Below are 20,292 nucleotides of genomic sequence, written 5' to 3' on the forward strand. Positions count from 1 at the left end.
AGCACTTTGTGCTCATTGTAGACTATTGGGACAATAAATATAAAGAAGACATCTAAAAATCACATTTTAGTATATGCAAATCACATTTCCTTCATGCTAACATCCCTATGCATATTAGGAAATATCCATTTTCTATTAGCAAAGTCAACACTAAATCACACATACAGTTGGTATCCCGCTCTCTTCACTCAGTGTCTTATGAGGGGCTTTTTCACATTCCAGACCATTATTTCTGGAAGTTCAAGTTTCAAGGTGCACTGGGTCTCCAGCTTATACAAATGGGGAGCAGTGAGGATGCCCTCACTGGGTATGGCCTCTGCCTTCCGGGATCTCACAGCTCATCGGTGGGCACCCAGGCAGCTCAGCACGCTCGGCTGAGAGCCTGCAGCGGACATTTCTCTTCACACCACAGCCCAACCACAGGTCCTCTGGAGTCCAGGCCCCTTGAGCCTCCAGGGTCCCTCGCCCTTTTCTGTTTGTCAGCGTGAGTGTTGCATCAAATGCATTCAGTGTGCATGCATGTGTTTTCTCCGATATTCCAACCATTTATTTTAACCAAGCAAATGTGGAGCACATTGACAAGGACCTGGAAGTGAGGTAGTCTTTTGGACCATTTGGAATTAAGCTAGGATCTAATGTTTGTATCTTTGTGTATGTCACCTTCTCTGTGGATACATGTGTGTTTGTTTACAGAAATATGCTCAATGAATATATGGATATATAAGATATAATCTGTGTTACGGTTTACGTATATACAAAAGCATGGTAAAATATAAGAACTATTTCCTATATTTTCCAGCATAAAGTCCTAACTTTTAGAAGTATTGTCTAGACCTTAAATTTAAGCAAAGAAAATTATATGTCCCTTATTTTTCTTTTAAAATATTTATAAATCATTCAGTAAGACATTATCAATTGTTATAAATCATTGAGAGGCAGCTGCAGTGTATTGATTAAATACACAGACTCCGGAATCAGACTACTAGAATTTGAATTCCAGTTTTCCAGTTTGCCAGCTGCATGGCCTGGAGTAAATTACTTAACCTCTCTGTGCCTCAGTTTCTTCATCTGCAAAATGGGACCAAGAAGCGTTCCCACCTCATAGGGTTCTTATGAAAATTATACTAATTATTTAGAATAGTGGCTACGGCCTAGGAAATTCTCTACAAATGTTAGCTATTATTTTCAGTTGTATCTTCATAACAACTAAAGACCAGCTTCAACCTTAAAAAGTTCACATTTTCCACAAATCCCTGAAAAACATAGGGGATCCCCCTTGGGAGCTGGGAAGGGGAAAGGAGCCATCCCCACACCCTATTTTAAGGCTGTTGTGGGGCCATCCTTTATAGGCGAGACCAGAATATAGGGAACCCTCCAAAGCCGTCCCCAGGGATAGAGATTTTGCCCATCTGCTTGCAGCAGCTGCCAAAAAAAAAAAAAAAAAAAAAGAACAAAGAGCATTATCTTCCACTGAGAAGAAATGGTAGTGGGAAGAACAAGACTAATTGAATCCTAGCAATTCTTTAAAATTTTAAAATTAACAAGCAATCATCAAAACTTGTCACAATAAGAGTCATACTCCGGACCTTTTCTAAACCAGAGACAGTCTGGCTAACTGGCTCTTAATACTAAAAAGTGTATAGCCTCTACTCCGCTGAGCATGAGCATGACCCTGGGTGCCATGTGAACCTCCTAGACATCCAACAAGGAATAGAGTTCAGCAATCAACCAATTCCTCCAAATTAGGAAACCAAAGCCCAGAGTGCTCAAGTGACTTGCCCAGGGTAACACAGCAGGTCAGCCCAGACTCCGGTCCCATGCCTGAGCACTTTTATTTGAACCACATTCAAAGGAAAGGGCCCCTCTGCTAAATGTTTCTATGAGACACATAAAGCCTATTTGGATTCCAAATCCATTTAGCAACTGAAGGACTAAAGTCCTAGGGACTTCAGGCATTACAGGCATTTGTAAGGATCTGATCTCAACATTATCGTCACTTCTTTGAAAGGCTAGGTCTTCCCAGATATATCCCCTCATTGCCCCCCTACACACACACACACAATTACACTGAAAGAGACAATTATGGCGCATTTAAAAAGGAAATAGGAAGATAGGGCTGAAAAAAATAAATAAAAATAAATTTTAAAAAAGTTTTTTTAAAAAGGAAGATAGAACTGAAGAGATACCCACATCTAAGGCACTAATCGAACTGCCACTGGTGCAGTAAGAATCTTGGGCCATCAGCTGTGCTAAGAATCCACAACCAAGGATCCAATTGGGCCATGCTGGCAGAGGGCCCACAGGTGACATGCAGGCAACTGACGCAGAAAAGAAAGAGGGAATGGGAAAACAATCTCACAAGTCTTGCTGCCCAAGTTCAGATGAAGAGTAGAGTTTACAAACTGTCATTCCTCAGGCCACATCCATCCAGGGACAAGCTTTGTTTGGCCTGCACGGTATTTGTTTTTATTTGAATTAGTTTCCAGTATTTGCAAAGTGGGAGCTTTTGCATAAATACATGGATTTGTAGCTTCTTTTGAAAAATCCTTACACCTAGCTATACTGAGCCCACTGTCTCCCATGACAACAACCCGTTGTGTGAACTACCACTGTCCTTCTATGTGGGAATGCCATTCACGACGCCCACCACTTGGCCCCTGATTTAGAGCCATGGGACTCGAACAGAAGGCAGGTTCCATGCCACCCATTTCCGTCAGCTCTTGGGCAGTCACCTCCAACGGCCACTCGGGCTGGATTCTAAAAATCCTTGATGCAGCCTGTGCAGGATCCCAGCACTTATTTGTCCTTAGGAGACCACATAAATGACATGGTTTGTGTCCCAGGAAATCTCCCACATGCTCAGCAGAACAGGTTTTGTGGCGCTTAACTCCATGACAGTCATGGCTTCCTGGGTTGGCTCCCAGAAGACAGCGGGAAGGCAGATACTTGTGGGGGTGGACAGTGGAAAGGACACGGTGGCCACTGAAATAGCTACAAATCCAGCCACCACTCCCTCCTTAGCTGTTTGAAATAGGGGAATGGTGAGAAGTTGCCCCCAAGGGGGACAGGGGCTGGGAGAGAAATCTCTGGACTCTCATACCAGGACATCTGCAAGACAGTTATTTAGAAACTGCATCCATTTGAACGAAGCACAACCTTGCCTTCATGTGGAAAATAAAACTGCCTGCTGAGATGGCTGGGGCTTTCTTGGGCAGCATGGGGGTGGGAGGAGCACAGGCAGCAACAGTGTCCCACACCTCGTTTATCTGCGTTGCTGGGTTGGCTGGCTAAAGAGCAGTAAAAGCTCTGAGTCAAGAGTAGAGGAAGGAGCCAGAGGAGAGCCCTCCCCGCCCCAGGGTGTGCAGGAGAGGGCTCTGAGTCACCGAGGGAGCTGCAGGCTGGCAGCAAAGCACACAGGCCACAGAGTGCATGGAGGCGGAGTAGGAATGACTGTTTTACTCCTCCTGGCCTCTCTTCCCTCGGATCTTCAGTTCCGTCACTGGCTAAGTCCTACAGAGCAGGAGCAGCGGCAAAAGGCAGGCCCTCCTCTTACCATCAGGGTCCCAGGCTCTACTCCTAGCTCTAACCTCAAAATCATCATTCCTCTACACTCCCCTTCTGGGCCTCAGTTTCTATACCTGCCACAGAACAAAGTTAAGCTTTGAGGGCTATAGGAGACCACAGATGTGAAAACACCTCAGAGGCACAGCCACCGCTGCGGACACCCAGGAGGCCCCAAGGCTAGCGGTGGCCCCAGCAACTAGCAACCAGCAGGCAGAGCTGCACGGAGCAGCTCCAAGCACAAAGCATCAGCTGGTCCCTGGTCTCCCTAGACACCCATTCAAGTACCCCTCACAGCCTTCACCACCCCTGTCAAGCTACTGTGCTCCATTTATTTCATATGTTCCTTTCAAATAACTTATTTTTTGACTTAAACAGATTTATTTTCTGAGGCATTTCTAGCTCTTTACTATAAATGGGAGGGCTAGTTCATTAAAGTTCACACTGACCAGCTTGGTGTTCTAGTTATATTTTTCTAAAATACATTAAAATTAATTCATTATAAAAATCATTTTCATCCTGTATTACAGAAAATATAAGCTGGAGCCCTGCAAATGATTATGCTTATCCTGTAAGGCTTTTTTTTTTCTTCCTGAAATTAGTTGCCACCATTTAGAAATATGGGGATTTTATATACACCAACACACCCGCATACATGCACACACAAATCCTAGTTTGAAGATCCTCTTAAAGGGTAGAAAAATTCTGGGTGTTTGGTGACTCAGTTGGTTAAGTGTCCAACATCTGCTCAGGTCATGATCTCAGGGCTCTGGGATCGAGGCCTGGGTCTGCTTTTCCCTGTGTTCCTACCCCCAGCTCATGTTCATTTCTCTGTCTCTCTCTCTCATTTTCTCTCTCTCTCTCTCTCTCTCTAAAAATAAATAAATAAAATCTTAAAAAAAAAAAGAAAAAAGGAGTGGAAAAATTCTGGCAAACACTGGGCCTGCATTCCCAGCAGCATTCAGCCAGAGCTAAGAAGGACCTGCCCCTGCAATACTGCTGTGATGTCTGGTTTGCCACAGCCCCAACGTTTCCCTGTCACCTCACACGTAGCCCGCCTTGCTTATGTTACTGCTTGGCCACAAGCATTAGAATTTGGGATCCCCATGGGCAACCTAAAGTTATCTTTCAAACTACCAATTACATGTAGGCCCTACACTGGGAAATCCGTGGGCCCCCAAGGCCTGGCCATGGGTTTGGCAGAGGTTTCCTCTGCAGAGCAGGCTCCTGCCACTTCATTGCTATAGGAACTGTACGCCTCACTCCACGTTAGGGTTTTTGGAGATGTGGGAGGAAAGTCATGTTGCTTTGTGTGATGGAAATCCTGCAATGAGCCAGAAGTAGGAGACTCACGAAGCACATCAGAGCCCCTCGTAATCCAGAGAAAGGAGCATCCCTCCACCCCCCGCCCAAAACCTACCACAATAGTTGTTACCTTCCCAGCTAACTCGGGCTGACCAGACCTCTAATATGCACCCGATTCCCATCCTAGACAAGGAAGCCCCTCTAGAACAGAGACTAAGAGACAGTGTCCCCAATTCCCCTCTCTCTTCTCAGCACCTTGCAGGATGTCTGGGCCAAGGTAAAGATTTGCTGAGAGAAAGAAAACAGGCTAACGGTAATGAAACAGCAGGACTCAGAACGTCAACACACACTCTCATACAGTGATTCTGTGCATTTGAGTCAACGCAGAAGAAACCACCGCTGGGCCCGGAAGGGATCACTGAGACTTTCTAGTCTAACCACCTCCTTCAGCCAGGGGTCAGGGGTCTCCTATGCCCATTCAGGCTCTGTCCTGACAAGGGGCAGGTGTGACCTCGGAGAGATAGGAACTGATTATGTTTTCAGTCTGCTGGCTTCTCTCTCTCTCTTTTTTTTTTTTTCACGTGGAGTTTAGACAACAATCATTTCTGTTTATCTCACAACTTCATCCTTGACTTCTGTGGGTTTAGATGGAGTTGAGACTGCATCATCTACAATAGAAAACTTTCTTTCAGGAATTCTCCCCCTCCTTTTTTAAGTATTTTATTTATTTATTTATTTATTTATTTATTTATTTATTTATTTATTATTGAGAGACACAGAAAGAGGCAGAGACACAGGCAGGGGGAAAAGCAGGTGCCCTCTCCTGTGGGGAGCCCGATGCAGGACTCGATTCCAGGACACTGGGATCACGACCTGAGCTGAAGGCAAATGCTCAACCTCTGAGCCACCCACGTGCCCCTTTTCTCGGGAATTTTTTAAAGCTCTGAGAGCCCGTTTAGACACATCCCAGATCAAATTGTGGAGAAGAAGGTGCCTATGTGGCTCCCGGAAATATCCCATGCCTGGGTATGGAACCTACTCATGCTATTTCTCTGGTTCTTTCTCTCTGTGGGTGAGATTGAGGGTAACCGGGTAGAGGGCAGCCCCTAACTCCACAGCATCTTAGTGTCCTGGATGTCACTTTTGGAGATCACAGACCCACATCAGAACCTCCAAGGTGTGGGGCTCTCAAAGAGAGGAGGAGCTTTGTCAGGGCCACACTTGGAGTTCCCGGCAGAGCTGGGACAAAGAACTAAATCTCCCAACTTTAAGTCCAGGCTCGATTTTCGAGCCACTCCATGGCTCAACCTCTGCCCAAACTGAAGACAGGGATTTTATTCCTGGGAAGCTCTGATATAGGCCAGTGTTAAGACTTTGAGCATGGGCTTACAAGGAAGTGACATTTGTAGGGCCTGATTGGGACAATTCATAGCTAGGTTCTCCCCACACAGAGGCAGGTGGTAAAGGGAGAGATAAAAATCACTCTGGGATCAGAAGAATCTGAAGCAGCCTGGATACTGACATGGCCTTCCCTCCCCAGGCCTAGAACTCCTGTGCACTTTGGAAAGACAAGAATGGCAATAGAGAGACCCACCAAGCCCCATTAGCACCCCTCCTGTCTGATACAACCCTTTAGGGGCTTTGATGAATGGAGAGACCAGATCTTTTGGAAAGGCACCCACAGAGCCTCCAGAATGCCCCACTCCACCCAGATCCCTAGTCCCCCAAGGCACCAACCCCTCACCTGTTGATGGAACTGACGCTGGGCACCGTGTCATTGTCACACACACGTTCCGCCAGCAGCCGGTCCCTGATCTCCCAGGCAAACATGGTGGGATTTTGGCGTTTATACTCAGCGATTTTTTCCACCACTTTGGGCGTGGCGACCTTTGGTTTGGATCCTCCAATTACCCCAGGCTTGATGCTCCCCGTCTCATAATACCTAGGACCCAAGGAGAAAGGAGCTTAGCCAAGAGGAACGAGCAAAATGGACATTTGCAACAAAATAGTTACTCTGTCCGGAAAACATCCAGATCTGTGCTGTCCAATTCAGCATCCACTAGCCATATGGGGCTTCTGAACATTTGAAATATGGCTCATTTGTTGTTGTTGATTTTTTTAAAGATTGTATTTATTTATTCATGATAGACACAGAGAGAGAGGCAGAGACACAGGCAGAGGGAGAAGCAGGCTCCATGCAGAGAGCCCGACACGGGACTCGATCCTGTGTCTCCAGGATCACGCCCTGGGCTGAAGTCGGCGCTAAACCGTTGAGCCCCCCAGGCTGCCCAATATGGCTTATTTGAATTGAGGTGTGCTATAAGTGTAAAATACACACCAGACTGTCAAAACTTAGTAGAAAAACAGAACATAAAATATCTCATTAATAATTCTTATATTGGTTACATGCTGAAGCAATCACATTTTTCACATACTGGGTTAAATAAAATATGTAAAATTAATTGTACCTGGTTTTTTCCCTTTTTTTAATGTTACCAGGAAATTTTAAATTTCAAATGTGGCTCACGTTGTATTTCTATAGGATAGTGTTGGTCCAGATGCTATGCATTAATTAATTAATTAATCTATCACATTTATCTACCATTTTACAGTTTACAGAAAACTTTCAAGTCAGTCCTTCCCATTTGATCTGCACAACAGTTCTAAAGCACATATAAGCACATAGATATTTTGAACAAATGAATGAAAAATGAATGAATGGGTCCCCATCCATAGGCATGAAACAGAGATCCATAGAGGTTAAACGGCCTGTCCAGGGTCACACAAGACCCACTAGCCAAACCAGGATGGAGGCCCAGCCTCCTGAGCTAAAATTTCCCCAGAAAGTTGGCTTGTACCTTTAATTTACCAGCACTCACATCCCCTAGCAGATTCCATCTGCATTCTGTGAAAATGTCCCCTAAAATGCATGCTTTTTTGCCTTAAGATTAATATGACAACCCTGGTATAAAATTAAAAGGAGTGTTGCATTCCAGAATTAACTGGAAATATGTGTTACATATAAGTAAAAACCCAAGCAATCAAAAAAAGCCAACCACAAGTCACTGCAGCTCTTTCAGGGACCTCCCCTGAGGTAAATCGCTGTTTCTAAGGACATTTCCATGCTATCAGCTCTTCCTCGTTAACACAAATAGGATGTCAGGGTTTTACAGTAAAACCGAGACCGGGGAGAAGAGTGCCGTGAAAGATCATTTCAGGGGAAAAAAATTACTTGATTCCTTTTCTGAATCTGAGCCTTTGCTGGATGTCTCTCAACATTTACAGAGGAATTCTTGACTTCTCTTGCAAAGGAGATTATCTTGCTGTTGAGAATTTTTCTAGCAAAGGAGACATTTTAGAAACGACTGGTAATTTTTTTTTAAGTAAACTCTGCACCCAACGTGGGGCCGGAACTCACAGCCCCGAGATCAAGAGTCACACAGTCTACCAATTGAGCCAGACAGGCACCCCTATGACTGGTAATTTTTCAACCTAGCAGAGTTTATAATAGGTAAGAGAAAGAGGTGATTCTCCTCTGGGAAGAATGGGGAGTGTCACCCAAGAACAATGACTAGTTACATTTAAAGAGATGCTGAAATTCTCAGTTTGGGCAAATCCAGTTAGGGCAAAGTTAGTGGATAGTCTAGAAACAGATGAAATAATTTGGGAACAGTAATACAGAAGTGGAAATTCTGTTTTTCACTGAGAAGAGACCATAAGGCAAAACCCAACCTATCCTCCTTCTTTCTGTAATTACTGAAACACTATTATTAGTGACAAACAGGCTTTAAGAACTATCCAAGAAATTTTTACTTTGCCAGAAGTTTAGGAAGGTACCCCAATCAAGGCACACAGCAATTTCAGCAGCTTCCAATTTTATGATAAAAAGTCATTTGTTACTATCAACACAGTAACTCCTTATTTTAGGCACAGTGCTCTAAAGTTTACAGAGCTCTTCCTCAAATTATCTGGATCCTCACATCAATCCTAAGGGGCCAGCAGGGTTTTATGGAAGGGGAAGCTGATGATTAGAAGAATAACTGACTTGCCCAACTCCCTTCTGGAAGTTAGAGGAAGTCAGCTCTCAGATCTGATTCGGAATCCAGTGCTCTTCACACTAGGGCAAACTGTGAAAATGAAAACAATAATGATGATGATGACCCCTGGCCACTGTAGAAAGTTTTACCGTTCACCAGGCAGTTCACCTGCATCTTTGCATTCATTCACTCACTCACTCACTAGCCACCGAGGGCCTGTGAGGACGGGCACTGTCTGGGGTGGAGGTTACAGACACACAGACAATCTTGTGCCGAGTACTCAAAACGTAGAAGTGGAATGGGAATGCGGTGTTGGCACAGCAGCTGGGAGAGCATCCCCCACAGCGCCCGCCCCCCTTGTCTGGCGGGCGGTGGCAGCACCCAGGGCTCTCCACCCATCTCACCTGAGCAGCACCAACCACGGCAGGCCCAGGCCGTGGCTTGACAAGGGACCTCTCTGTCTGCCTTTTGACTGACACATCAGCCAGGCCCTTAGAAGGCAACCCTGACACCCCAGGGGAGACCCCATTTGGCAACTGCGTAAAGTGAGGAATCAGACTGAAGAACCGCTCTTTCATCTCAGCAAAATAGCCATGCAGCATTTTGGCTTCCACACAACAGACAGACGGCGGCCGCCAACACACGGTGTAGTTCGGTGCAAAACACCGAGTAAAAGCTGGAGTAAGGAGCTGGGTGTGTCAGTCAGGGTCTCTGACACTAATGAGCTGTGTGACCTTGGCCAAATCACTTAGCCTCTCTGGGCCTCTGATACCCCATTTGTATAAGGGGAGGACGTTTGCCCAGCCTGCCTCCCAGGACGCGGGCAGAGACGCAGAATGGGTAAGGAAAAGCTCTGCAAAACATAAAGAGCACGTGCTGCGGATTAAAATCCTCTGAGTGTTTATTACTGTGTAACATACCACCCAATTCCAAACGGCCTGAACCTCCCAGCCAGGCTCCAGTGAAAGAAGACAAGAGCCAGGCTTTCTGGGTGGATTTAAATGGGCCTCACATGCCACCAGGCTGTGCCTCTCGAGCCCCTCCTGAGCCTCGAGCTCTGTGGACTGAAGCCCACACTCCTGGCAAACCGCCACCTTCCCGAGATGACGGGGTCTCTGCCTGCCCCAGGGACTCTGCCTGCCTTGTCATGCAGCCTCTGAAAACCACGGCCACCACACACAGCACACTCTCTATAATCTGTCACTCCGAGTGTGCCCATCAAATTCTTCGGTGACCAAAAAAAAAAAAAAAAAAAAAAGAAAAAGTCAGTGGATGGAACAGCCCCAGTTCAGAAATTCCCAGTCACACTGTTTTAGGGCTGAACTTGTTTCTTAAAAGGCAGTTCTAATTAGAGTGACATTTTGTCCACTGTGGTTCTTAGTTATGAAAATAATGAGCTATGAAATTCCAATTTATTGTTGACAACTTAAACGGCCAGGCACCGGAGCGGCGTATAACTTCCGAGTGCCACTCTACCTAGTGACAAATCTATTCTGGGCCTCGGGAGGCCGCCGGCTGGACCTGGGAGGGTCCTCGTCCCCTTCAGTGTCCAGGGGCGATCTGGAGGGCTCCCGGGCACCAGAACACGAGGATCGGGCATCTGGACGTCCCCTCGGAGAAGGGCTCGATCTCGCCCTGAGAAGATTTCAAATAGCAACAAGATGTCGGCTCAGCAACGATGTCTCAGCAAAAACAAAGGAAGGGCCTTCTTTTTTCTCTCCCTCTCTCCCTCAGTGCGATGAAGAGGCTTCCCAAGAAGATAGCTAAGGTCCACTTGGCTCTTGAAGTCTGACACTGAGATAGTCTCAAATATTTCTTTCCTCCCTCCCTCTCTCTCTCTCCTTCTGTCTTGTCTTCACTGCTCTCTTCTAGCCTCTTTTTTTTGAATCAATCATTCTCTTTTCTCTTCATCCCCCTCTCTTCTCTATTTTTCTTCTTTTATCCTCACTCTCATCCTCCTGCTTAAAACCACCACGCAACAAGAACACCATGCTGATGTCCAGCCTTCCTCCCTGAACTCGGGCTGGGGCTCATTCGCTGCTGAGTAATAAACAGGAGTGGAGCCCAGAGTCTCCCCGGCTGAGGCGACCTGGGGTGGGCAGGGGATAGGGGAGGCACACAAGGACCAACGTCCCCTAAGGGAATGCCAGCTCCCCGGCCTTGAAACTCCTTCCCTTGGCCTCCAGCAAGGCTCCGCAAGGTTAGAAACTGCTGTTCCCTCCATCTAAGAGAATTTTTTAAATTCCAGCAGATGAAAGGGAGAGAGCACACAGAAAATCACAATGTCACTGACATACTTCAAAATATTTATTTTCTGTTCAGGCAACTGTTCTCAAATCATCATGCAAGCCATGAGACCAAGGCTGTTTTCAGACCCAGGGAGAAAAATCCTGAGAAAGCACGGAACAACTCAACCTGAGAATACTCTGCCTGCCAGGCAGACCTCTAACAACTTCACGTGCCCAGAAACAAACCTGTGGCTTTGACTTTGGGGCACGGTGAGATGCCGATGGTCTAAGAGTCCTTGAGGCCTCCTGCCAGTCCGAGTACTGACTGGCTGGCTGGAGCCGGGTCAGTCCCTTGGCCTCGTAGATTTGTTTCCTCATCTTAAAATATTCTTCCCTGGATCATACTGAGGCTCTCCTGAGAAAATAAACAGGAGTGCTCAAAGGCTGGGCTATATAGCCCTCTGGGAGAATTGGCATTGTTAGTATTTTGCTGGCAGCAAATCGACAGGTCAAGTGGCAACTTTTAAATGTCAGATCTGAGAGTTAGTGTGTGTTTGAGGGTTTTTTTTTTCTCTCTCTAATATACACTTAGGATGCCTGTCACTACAAAGAAAACAAAACATAGAGGAGAAAAATACTACAGCCCAACATAATAAGGTTGACGATAACCCAAAGATGAAAATGACAGCTGACTCTTAAAACTGGAATGTATTTTTTGAAAACATTAAAATGAAACATTGAACATGATAATGTGATTTTATAACCTGTGGATTTTCCATCCCGCCCTCCTCAGGCCCCGGGCTCACCTAAGATGTGTAGGGGAAATTCCCAAGAACCTCTTACTCGTGGATCCTTTGGAATAATTCACCAGGCTTTCAGAAAGCATGTCATTCCTCCTGATTGAGTCACCCTATTCCACGTGTCACTTGAAACAGGGGTTTCCCAGGGCTACTTTGAACGGCCTTGAAAGGGCTTTGCAAACTCTAAAGTACTATGCATGTTAACGAAGTGCTACCATGATTTTCAATATGTCGTGGGCACATGGGACAGCTGCTGGGTCATGTTTTCGGTCGTTAACTGAAAAATCAAGGGAAGCCTGCAGCTCCTGCCTTTACCTGCCAAGAATTTTGCTGACACAACCATGGCTGACTCGAAGCTGCCTTGAGATGTCGCAGGGCCTGACACCTTGATGAGCAAGTTCCACTATCCTTTGGCGGACTACATCCGGGAGTGGCCGTCCATTCACAAAAACCCCCCCAAGCTGATTCACTCCTCCATGTCCTGAAACAGAAACAAAAGGCGAAGGAAAGGGTGGTTAGAACCAGTCACACAGTAGTAGAAGCGCTGTTGCAAGCACCCAGAGCCTCTCTGATCAGAAATGGCCACAGGCTGGATGTCTTGAGCCTAGAGTCTGATCATGCAGGCTTCATGAGCAACTCATTGCTTTTTAAAATTAACCTTTGCCTTTGTCCATCTTCACCCAGTCAATCGGGCTATTGATAACAAGCATCTCCACACTATGTTTCCTTTAGTTGCTAGCATTCGCCTTGTAATTTTTGTTAACAATGGAATATGTAAAAGACCCCAATCTATACTAGAGACACAACTTATTACAAGCATAATGCTGAGGTCTAAGGAATATCCTGGAGAGAAAATATGTTTTAAAGCACATTAATTTAAAGAGATTTTTTAAAAATAAAACCCTTTTCCTTTTAACAAATATCTGTAAAAGTGAAAAGGACTACTCCAATAAGCCTAGATCTCGGGGGGGGGGGGGGGAATGAATTGTTTATTTAAAGTCAGCAATTTGATTCAAGGTCTAAGGACTTAAGATTTTTTTTTTAAATAGTGTCTGCTCAGTACTGAAACAAAATCCAACCACTGCCTTCACAAAAACCCTTTCTTTAGAAGATGTGGCTCATCCCTCAATAAGGGGAAAAAATAAACAAAAAAGGTGAGGCTGAGATGCAGACTTGACCACTGTACCCTCTCAGAGCACACAAAAGAAATGGGTCAGAGGATCACATTCCACTCTATCCCATCAGGATCTGTTATACAGGAGTTTCCCTGGAATTTCTGAAATGTTTTGCCATTGACAAGCAGCTTTAGGTTGGAGGGGGGGGGTTCGGTGGTGAGAATAAAGAAGCTGGAGAAGGCTTCCGAGTCCCAGGTTTTACAAGGGCTCTGAGATGGATTTTAAGCAAAATGAGTCAGGGAAAGTATCTTCTCCACCCAACAAGCTCCCTTCTCTTACATCAAAGTCCATCTGAAGGGAAACAGGGATTCAAGTAAATGAAGAGTGAAACCAGTAAACACAGAGTGATCCAGGATAGCAACATCATTGACCTTGTAGCCGTTAATCAGCCACTAACTGACATCACTGAGGACAGTCAAAAGCCAAAATCCAAGTCCAAGCATTTATTTACCAATGCTGCAGGCAGCTCAGAGGCCAACGATGGCGAAATCTCCATCTAAACTGGCACTTGCCTGGGATTAGACTATACTAGGGAAGCTAGGGCATCTCAGACATCTCTGTCTGTCTGTCTGTCTCTCTCTCTCTCTCTCTCTCTCTCACACACACACACACACACACACACACACACACTCCAGTTCTAAAACATAAAATAGCCACCTCATGTCAGCTATCCCCCGCCCCAAACATTCAATAACATATCTAGGTTCATGAAGAACATCTGAAATAAAAGGGGAAAAACACCCATAACATAACCTATTTCCTTAAAACTGCCAAAGCAATTCACTAAAGTTTTCCATGAGGGTCCTAATTGAATATTTCCCCAAATTTCCAGGCTCAGGCTGATTTCAAGGAAAAACGCAATTTTATAGGTAACGACAGTACTTAATTCTAATTCTTAGTTGAATTTCTCTCTGATTTTTGAAATGAGCTTTAATTGGTTTTGATTGTTCTGAAACACCCCAAACATAAGAAAAAAGGAAAACCATCCCAAACAGGATTTCGCACTTAGAAACAAAACTGCATAGTTCACCTAAAACAGAAAGATTAGAACCACCCCTGGTCAAGGGCCTTAGGAAGGCTTTGTTCCAGGGTTGGGAACACCTAATAAAAAGGGATTGTACAGATCTTTAAAGAACATGCTGGATTGAAGAAAGTAAATTCAAAATTGGTACAAGCTCATCTGAGAGGACCAAAATGAAGCGAAAAGCATCCAGCACACTTTTTGGATAGCCTATTATCCGGGCCGTGTGACCCATTTGCAACTGCTTATTCCCTATACCACTGGCAATTTAACATTTCTGCCCAAAACACAGTGGCAACCTTCAGAGGACTTCAATTCCAAGAGCAGTCCTGCAGGACATATGTGAGTTTTGGGGATTGTTCGCATGATGGAAAAATCCCAAGGATCCGACACTCTAGGTGACAGCAGGTCCCCAAATCCTCTACTTTTGACCACAAAGACAAGGCTACCAATGTTCTTCGGGGCCTGACCCATATAACTACAGCTGACACCAGACTCAGGATGACCTGGCCCCCTGTCTCCCTCAACTTCCTGGAAAGACTCCCAAACTCCCTGGAAAGGCTGAGCCCTCTCGCCTCAATCACAGTCCTACCCAATAGAGCATTTCAAGGGTGGTGGGGAGGTAATTTACCTGGTCTGAGAAGGCAATGTCTCCCACTTACCCTGAGACTGGAAAGAAGTAAAACCTGAAGCCTGAGAGCAGGAGGCAGGATGGGAGAAAGAAAAGAGGAAAAGCAAGGGGGAAGGATGCAAAGCGTGGAAACAGATAGACAGCAAGGACAGAGAGCCTGGAAGGGAAGCCTCAGGTTAGAAAGGCAGAGAAGGGGGGAAAGGAATGCATTGGCTAGTACAGGCAAAGAAAAGAAAGGTGAGTGTGGCGCACAGTGGGAGGCGAGAAGACCAGAAGAGAAAATGGAGGAAGCCCAGTATAGGGGCATCTGGGAGACAGGGGACTTGTTTGGAGAGGAATCTTTGTTTTTCGGTACCACAGCTCCAGCCCTGCATCTCCTCAGAGAACCCAAGGTCCAGGCTCTACTTCCTACAGACTCCAGCTGGGTGAGGGTTCATCCCACATGAAGGTGCAGGTTCTCAGCTACCCTTCTCAGGGCCAAGTAGAATTTTAGGAGAGCCTGACACAGGGACGGATGCAAACAAATCAAGGCAAAACCAGGAAACTGACACACAGATACAAGGGAAACACAGCTCCACCCCCACAGGGCAGACCATGCAGGGTTTCGAGGTTGGGGGAGAGGGTTGAAGATACCCCCTGAGGCCTTTGTGGCTCTGGTCTGTGAGGGTTGGCCTGCATAGATGCTCCCTAGGACCTGAAAAGGGCATATTACTCACCAGGGGCCCTCTCCAAACCCCAAAGACCATGGCTAGGTAAAGGGTTGTGGGGAGAGGGCCTCTGCTGACTCAGTGGGAAGACCCTACTCCAAAATCCCACAGGGTTCTTGAAATTCCTCCTAGTAACACAGGAGAGGGTAAATGAAGAGGCACACAGAAATGCAAACAGAGACACAGGGAAAAAAGCAGGGATGAAATTTCCTCAACGGGCGCAAACCAACAGACACACGCTGACACAGATGGACAGTCGGGTCATGGATACAGATAGAGGTAAACCAGAGAGAGTGTCTTGCACATGCAAGACAGAACAGTCCACTGCCCTCTCTCTGGAATCTTGAGTCTCGCCCTCTCCCCTTCAGGGAATCCTGGAAGACCCAAGAACCAGCTCCAGCTTTGCCCATGTGAACTTCCTGTCAGTCTTTTTGTCTCTCTGACTTCAATATCATACTCTGTAAAATGGGTTTAGCTGAAGGTTTAGATGAGACTCAGGTAGGAAGCTGGCCATAAAAGTGCTTTATAACTGGAAACCATACCTGGGGGAAGGAAACATCTAGGCAGGGGGGGTGGGAGGCCATTGTGCTGATGAAAATGATGAGTCTAGAATAGGGGGTAAGGGCAGGAGAACGCTGATTTCCCAGCAGTGCCTTCCCCTCCCCCAACACCACCTCCTCCCAGAAGCTGTCCTGCTCCAAGAGGGTGGGGGCAGGGAAGTAGGCGAAAAGAAGCTGACCAGGGCCAGGAAGGAAGAAGAGGAAGTGGGTCTTGGTCTGAACCCCTACTATACCAGCAATCTCTCAGGATCTACTTGTGCACCCCCTCAATCACCAACAAATTGGGGCCAAGGGTGGCCCCAATTGTACAAGCAAATAGCTTTAGGCGTCAGAACCAAGGGCGCTTCCAGAGGAGCCGGCTCTGAAAGCTAGGCTGGCTGGGGCCCAGCCCCCACCATGCTGCCAGGAAGATTGAAACCGGGAGGAGGGAGCAGTTCTCGAGGAGGGGGCAGATGAAGGCCTGGACGAGGAGGGACAGAGACACAGGCATTTTCGGTTGGCCAACCGGCCCCTGGAAGGAACCACCCTCTCCACCCTCATGCTCTGCCTGGAGATCACTGATTCTGATGCTGTCTCCCCAAGGGCCCGGCGAACCCCGGGGCTCCAGGCTCTGCGTAGGAGGCAGTGAGGCTATGTGGATTCTGGCTGGTGAAGAGAGACCATGCAGGGGTCAGCCCTCCTCATTTTGTCCCTCAGTCGCTCCTTGGGTGAGCTAAAGCCTTGCCCACCTCTCAGGGTATTGACCCCAACTCGTTTGTTTTGTCGCTCACTCTTGGAGAGCAGATCCTCCCCGGAGTATGGCTCAAGTCTGCGCAGGAGACGGCTGCCGGGGCGCTGGGGTCACCATGGACTGGAAACCGTTTTGGCACAGGCCCCAAATGGTGAGGAATCGTTTGGGGTAGGACCGGTGCAAGCGGCTTCTCTGCGCAAATCTCCCCACTGCTTTGGTGGATTACCTTGTATTCGCGAAATTGACACAAAGAGAAAGTGACCTGCCCGCAACCAGCCCGGCGGCTGAGATCAGCATTTCCCGGCTCACCAGGCCACTCCGCCCTCCGGGGCAGAAACCGACAATTCGCTCGCCCGGGAAGCTTGCCTTCTCTCCAGCCGGGTCTATGCTGCCTTTGTTAAATAGGGGACTCACGGCTGGGTAAGCAGGAGCCTGGGCTGTCTGAGGGGAACCTGGCTTGGGGTAAGCTCCCTGTCCGGGAGCAACTCCCTGACCTGCCGCCCTGGGGACCCGAGCTGGGCACCCGGCTGGATGCCGCCAAAGCCTGGCGCCTTGCTCCGGCCCAGCTCTACAGCGTGCGGAAGGGAAACACGATTCGTTCCACTTGGAATTTCCTTGAAATCTCCGAATCTAATCCGGCGTTAACTCACCGTGAGAGGAGCGCTCATCTCACAGGAGGCTGTGCTAAAGGGTGAACCGGCAGATCCTGGCGGGTCAGGCAGCCCAGTCCGCCTTGCCTGGTGCCCAGAATGACCCTTCCAGTCTCCTACACACCCGTGGCTTTCAGAAAAGGGGGGGGGGGGTTGGCGACGCCTGTTATGATGAACTGACTTCTTGATTTTTTTTTTTTAAGGGGAGAAGCTATCATGTGGCAAGTGTCCTGAAGAGAAGGACTTGATAGTGTCTTTAAGGGTATCTCTATTTAAATTGGTAGCTTCTAAGCTCAGCTGAGGGGCTGCCACTGCGTTAATTTTTTCAAACCCCACTACTCAACTCCAGAACGCCTTTAGAGCTCTGGACTTGGTGTCCTTGCTTACCTCTCGGCCTCTTCCTCCACACATACAAGCACACAGGCATGGCTGGGGCCCCAATTTCCCTCCAAGCTTCAGTCCTCATCAGCCCCAGGGCTGCAAAAGGCGACACCCGGGCAGGGGTGTGGGGCGCTGTCTGAGACTCAAGACTGACCTCTCCCTACAACTTCCTGCCCTCCGACTAGCCAGTCCTAGAGCCCTCTTCAGGTCCGAGCCAGGATTCTCCCGACATGCAGAGATGTTGCAGCCGGAGCCCTGAGAGGCTGCAGCTGGAAGCCTATACTACCCGGTTGCTGGAGGCGGGATTCCCCGTGGCAGGTGCTCCGGCCGGGGAACCGGGCGCGTAGTTCCACATGCCCTGCCTGGGAGCGCTTCACTTTGCCAACTTGACTGCGCTGCTACGGGAGTCCTGAGTCCTCCCGGGCCTGGTTCCTGCCCCGCGGTCCGGCACACCCCACCCCGTCCCGGCCGGAGAGTGAGAGAAGCGAGCTCGCCGCCTACTTACTATGCATGGATGCAAACGGGTCGTGCTTACAGTGTATTTCCATCGGGGCGCTCCAGACTGCAGGCCGGCCCACGCCGCCGCCTCCCGGCGCCAAGGGGCTGCCCAGCGCGGCGAGGGAGCCGCGCCGCCAGGCCGGGTACTGTGCGATCGGGGCTCCGACAGCGCCGCGGGAGCTTCAGGGCCTCTCTCCGAGCCGCTCCGCCGGAGATCGCCGGGAGCTGCGTCTGGAGGCGGGAAACGGCGCTGGTGCGGTCCGGCCGGGAGCGGAGCGCGCAACTCCCGGTGCCTCTCCTCCGGGGCTGTCTCAGGCAGCGGCTGCGGGCCGGAGCCGGAGTAGCTGCGGCCAGGGAACCGGCAGCTGCGGGGGCATAGCGCAGGGGCCCCCGGCCTCCCGCAGGAGCGGCTCCGAGGAGGCCTGCGGGACGCACGGCCCTTGGCTTCAGTCCGCGGGCAGCGAGGCCCGAGGGCTGCCAGGCTGGTTCCGCGGCCTCGCTCGCTGCCTCTGGAGTCTCCCCTCGACTCCTCGGCTCTGCTGGATCCTTCCCCTGCCTCTCTGAGTCTCTGGGGCTCGGAGTTGCAGCCCCAGCCTCTCTGCACCCGGCAATCCGACGTCTCGGACGAAGTTGCAAAGAACTTCCTCTCTGGCGGCGCTGGGGCCCCCGCGGGCTCGGACGCTTCCGCCACTGACGTTGGGGCCGTGACTCCCGGGTCCCCAAGGCGCTCGCAGCTCTCCACCGCCGGACCCTCCGCCTTCAAAGTTCCCCCGGCCCCCGAGGATGCCCCATCGCTGGGACCGAGAAGGGGGACCACAGCGGCGACCTCCTCCGCGTCTGAGTATCTGCCTCGCGCGCACCAACTCCTCGAGCCCCCCTGCCCTCTCTCAGGGGTCTGGGTCCACTGTTTTTCAGTTGCCTCTTCCGGGACGGCCGCCGCGCCTGCCCCCCGGCGCGTAGCGAGGGACAGAGATAACGGAAGGTCCCCTCCACCAAGGCCGCCGGGACCGCCGGTGCTGAGATGCAGCCGCTGTCGGCTTCGGCTGCCCGCGCTGCCGCCGCCGCCGCCGCCGCCGCCGCCGCCGCCGGCGCTAGCCCTCCGCCTGCTCGGCGCGCACAGTGCGCCACCGCGCCGCCCCGAAGCCGCTTTCAGGACCCGCTGCGTGTGGACAGCGCCGCCCGGGGCTCAGCCTCCCTCCGGGCGGGGGCGGGGCGGGCGCTGACCTGCCAATCACGCTCCATCAAGCCAATCAGAGCTGCGGCAGCCGGCCCTGGCCCGAGACACCGCCCCATTGGCTGAGCCACCGGCGGGCTCCGCCTGATTAGCGGATACCTGGGCAATAGGAGAGAATGGGGGGCGGGGCCCAGGCGGCGGCGCCACGTTCATTGACAAACGCGCGGGGCGAAGGCCTAGTGGAGCGCGGGTGGGGGGAGGGGTCGGGGGAGCCACACGGGGCCTGGAGAGTCCCTTCGCAGATCCGGCGGGAGCCTGACCTCCCTGCCACAGCGTCGGGACCCTGGGACACCCTGAGGGACTGGGGGCAGCCAGAGTGGGGGTGAGGAGGTGAAGGGTGACGGTGGAAGCGCAGCCTCCTGAAAACATACACGCGGATGGTGGAGGAGAATAGGAGCGCGGGAGAGATCCAGCGTTCGATCTGAGCACCGCCAGATTCGCGACCGACTCGTAACGTGCGCACATCTGCCCTACTCCGACCTCAGTTTCCTCATCTGTGAGATGGGTGGAGTCGGCTTACCTAGACTTTCACGGAAGCTCCTTCCAGAGGAAACATTTCGCAGTTTTGTCAAGCGACTACTAAGCCGCTGCTGTCGCCTCTTCGTCCAACCCCCTTCCTCGATTTTACCCTCAGGGGATCTCAATTCTGCGCTAACAGAAAGGCAGAGACCTTAAGGGGAGAGAAATCTCACACTCCTTTAAAAGTCTGTAATCAGGGTGCTCCTGGGCGAGGAAACAAATTGTGGCTTTGGACCAGGTTGTTCAAGCACTGAG

The 20,292-nt window shown here is 49.6% G+C and overlaps 1 protein-coding gene across 6 annotated transcripts in view; it reads right to left on the bottom strand.

The window, feature by feature from the left end:
- Positions 1–20,292, bottom strand: part of PAX5 (paired box 5) — a 195,319-nt gene that overhangs the window by 169,142 nt on the left and 5,885 nt on the right. For 4 of the 6 annotated variants that reach the window (XM_077912552.1, XM_077912554.1, XM_077912557.1 and 1 more), the window contains exons 2-3: positions 12,247–12,412; positions 6,611–6,808 (exon numbers count right to left, since the gene is read on the bottom strand). In XM_077912552.1, coding sequence (XP_077768678.1) covers positions 6,611–6,808; positions 12,247–12,412 — 364 coding nt within the window. Of the gene's footprint in view, positions 1–6,610; positions 6,809–12,246; positions 12,413–18,291; positions 19,563–20,292 lie in introns of those variants that run through there. The other 2 variants (XM_077912553.1, XM_077912555.1) reach the window with 2 other exon arrangements.

The sequence above is a fragment of the Canis aureus genome, chromosome 10 (genome assembly GCF_053574225.1).
Source record: "Canis aureus isolate CA01 chromosome 10, VMU_Caureus_v.1.0, whole genome shotgun sequence".
Classification (NCBI taxonomy): Eukaryota; Metazoa; Chordata; class Mammalia; order Carnivora; family Canidae; genus Canis; species Canis aureus.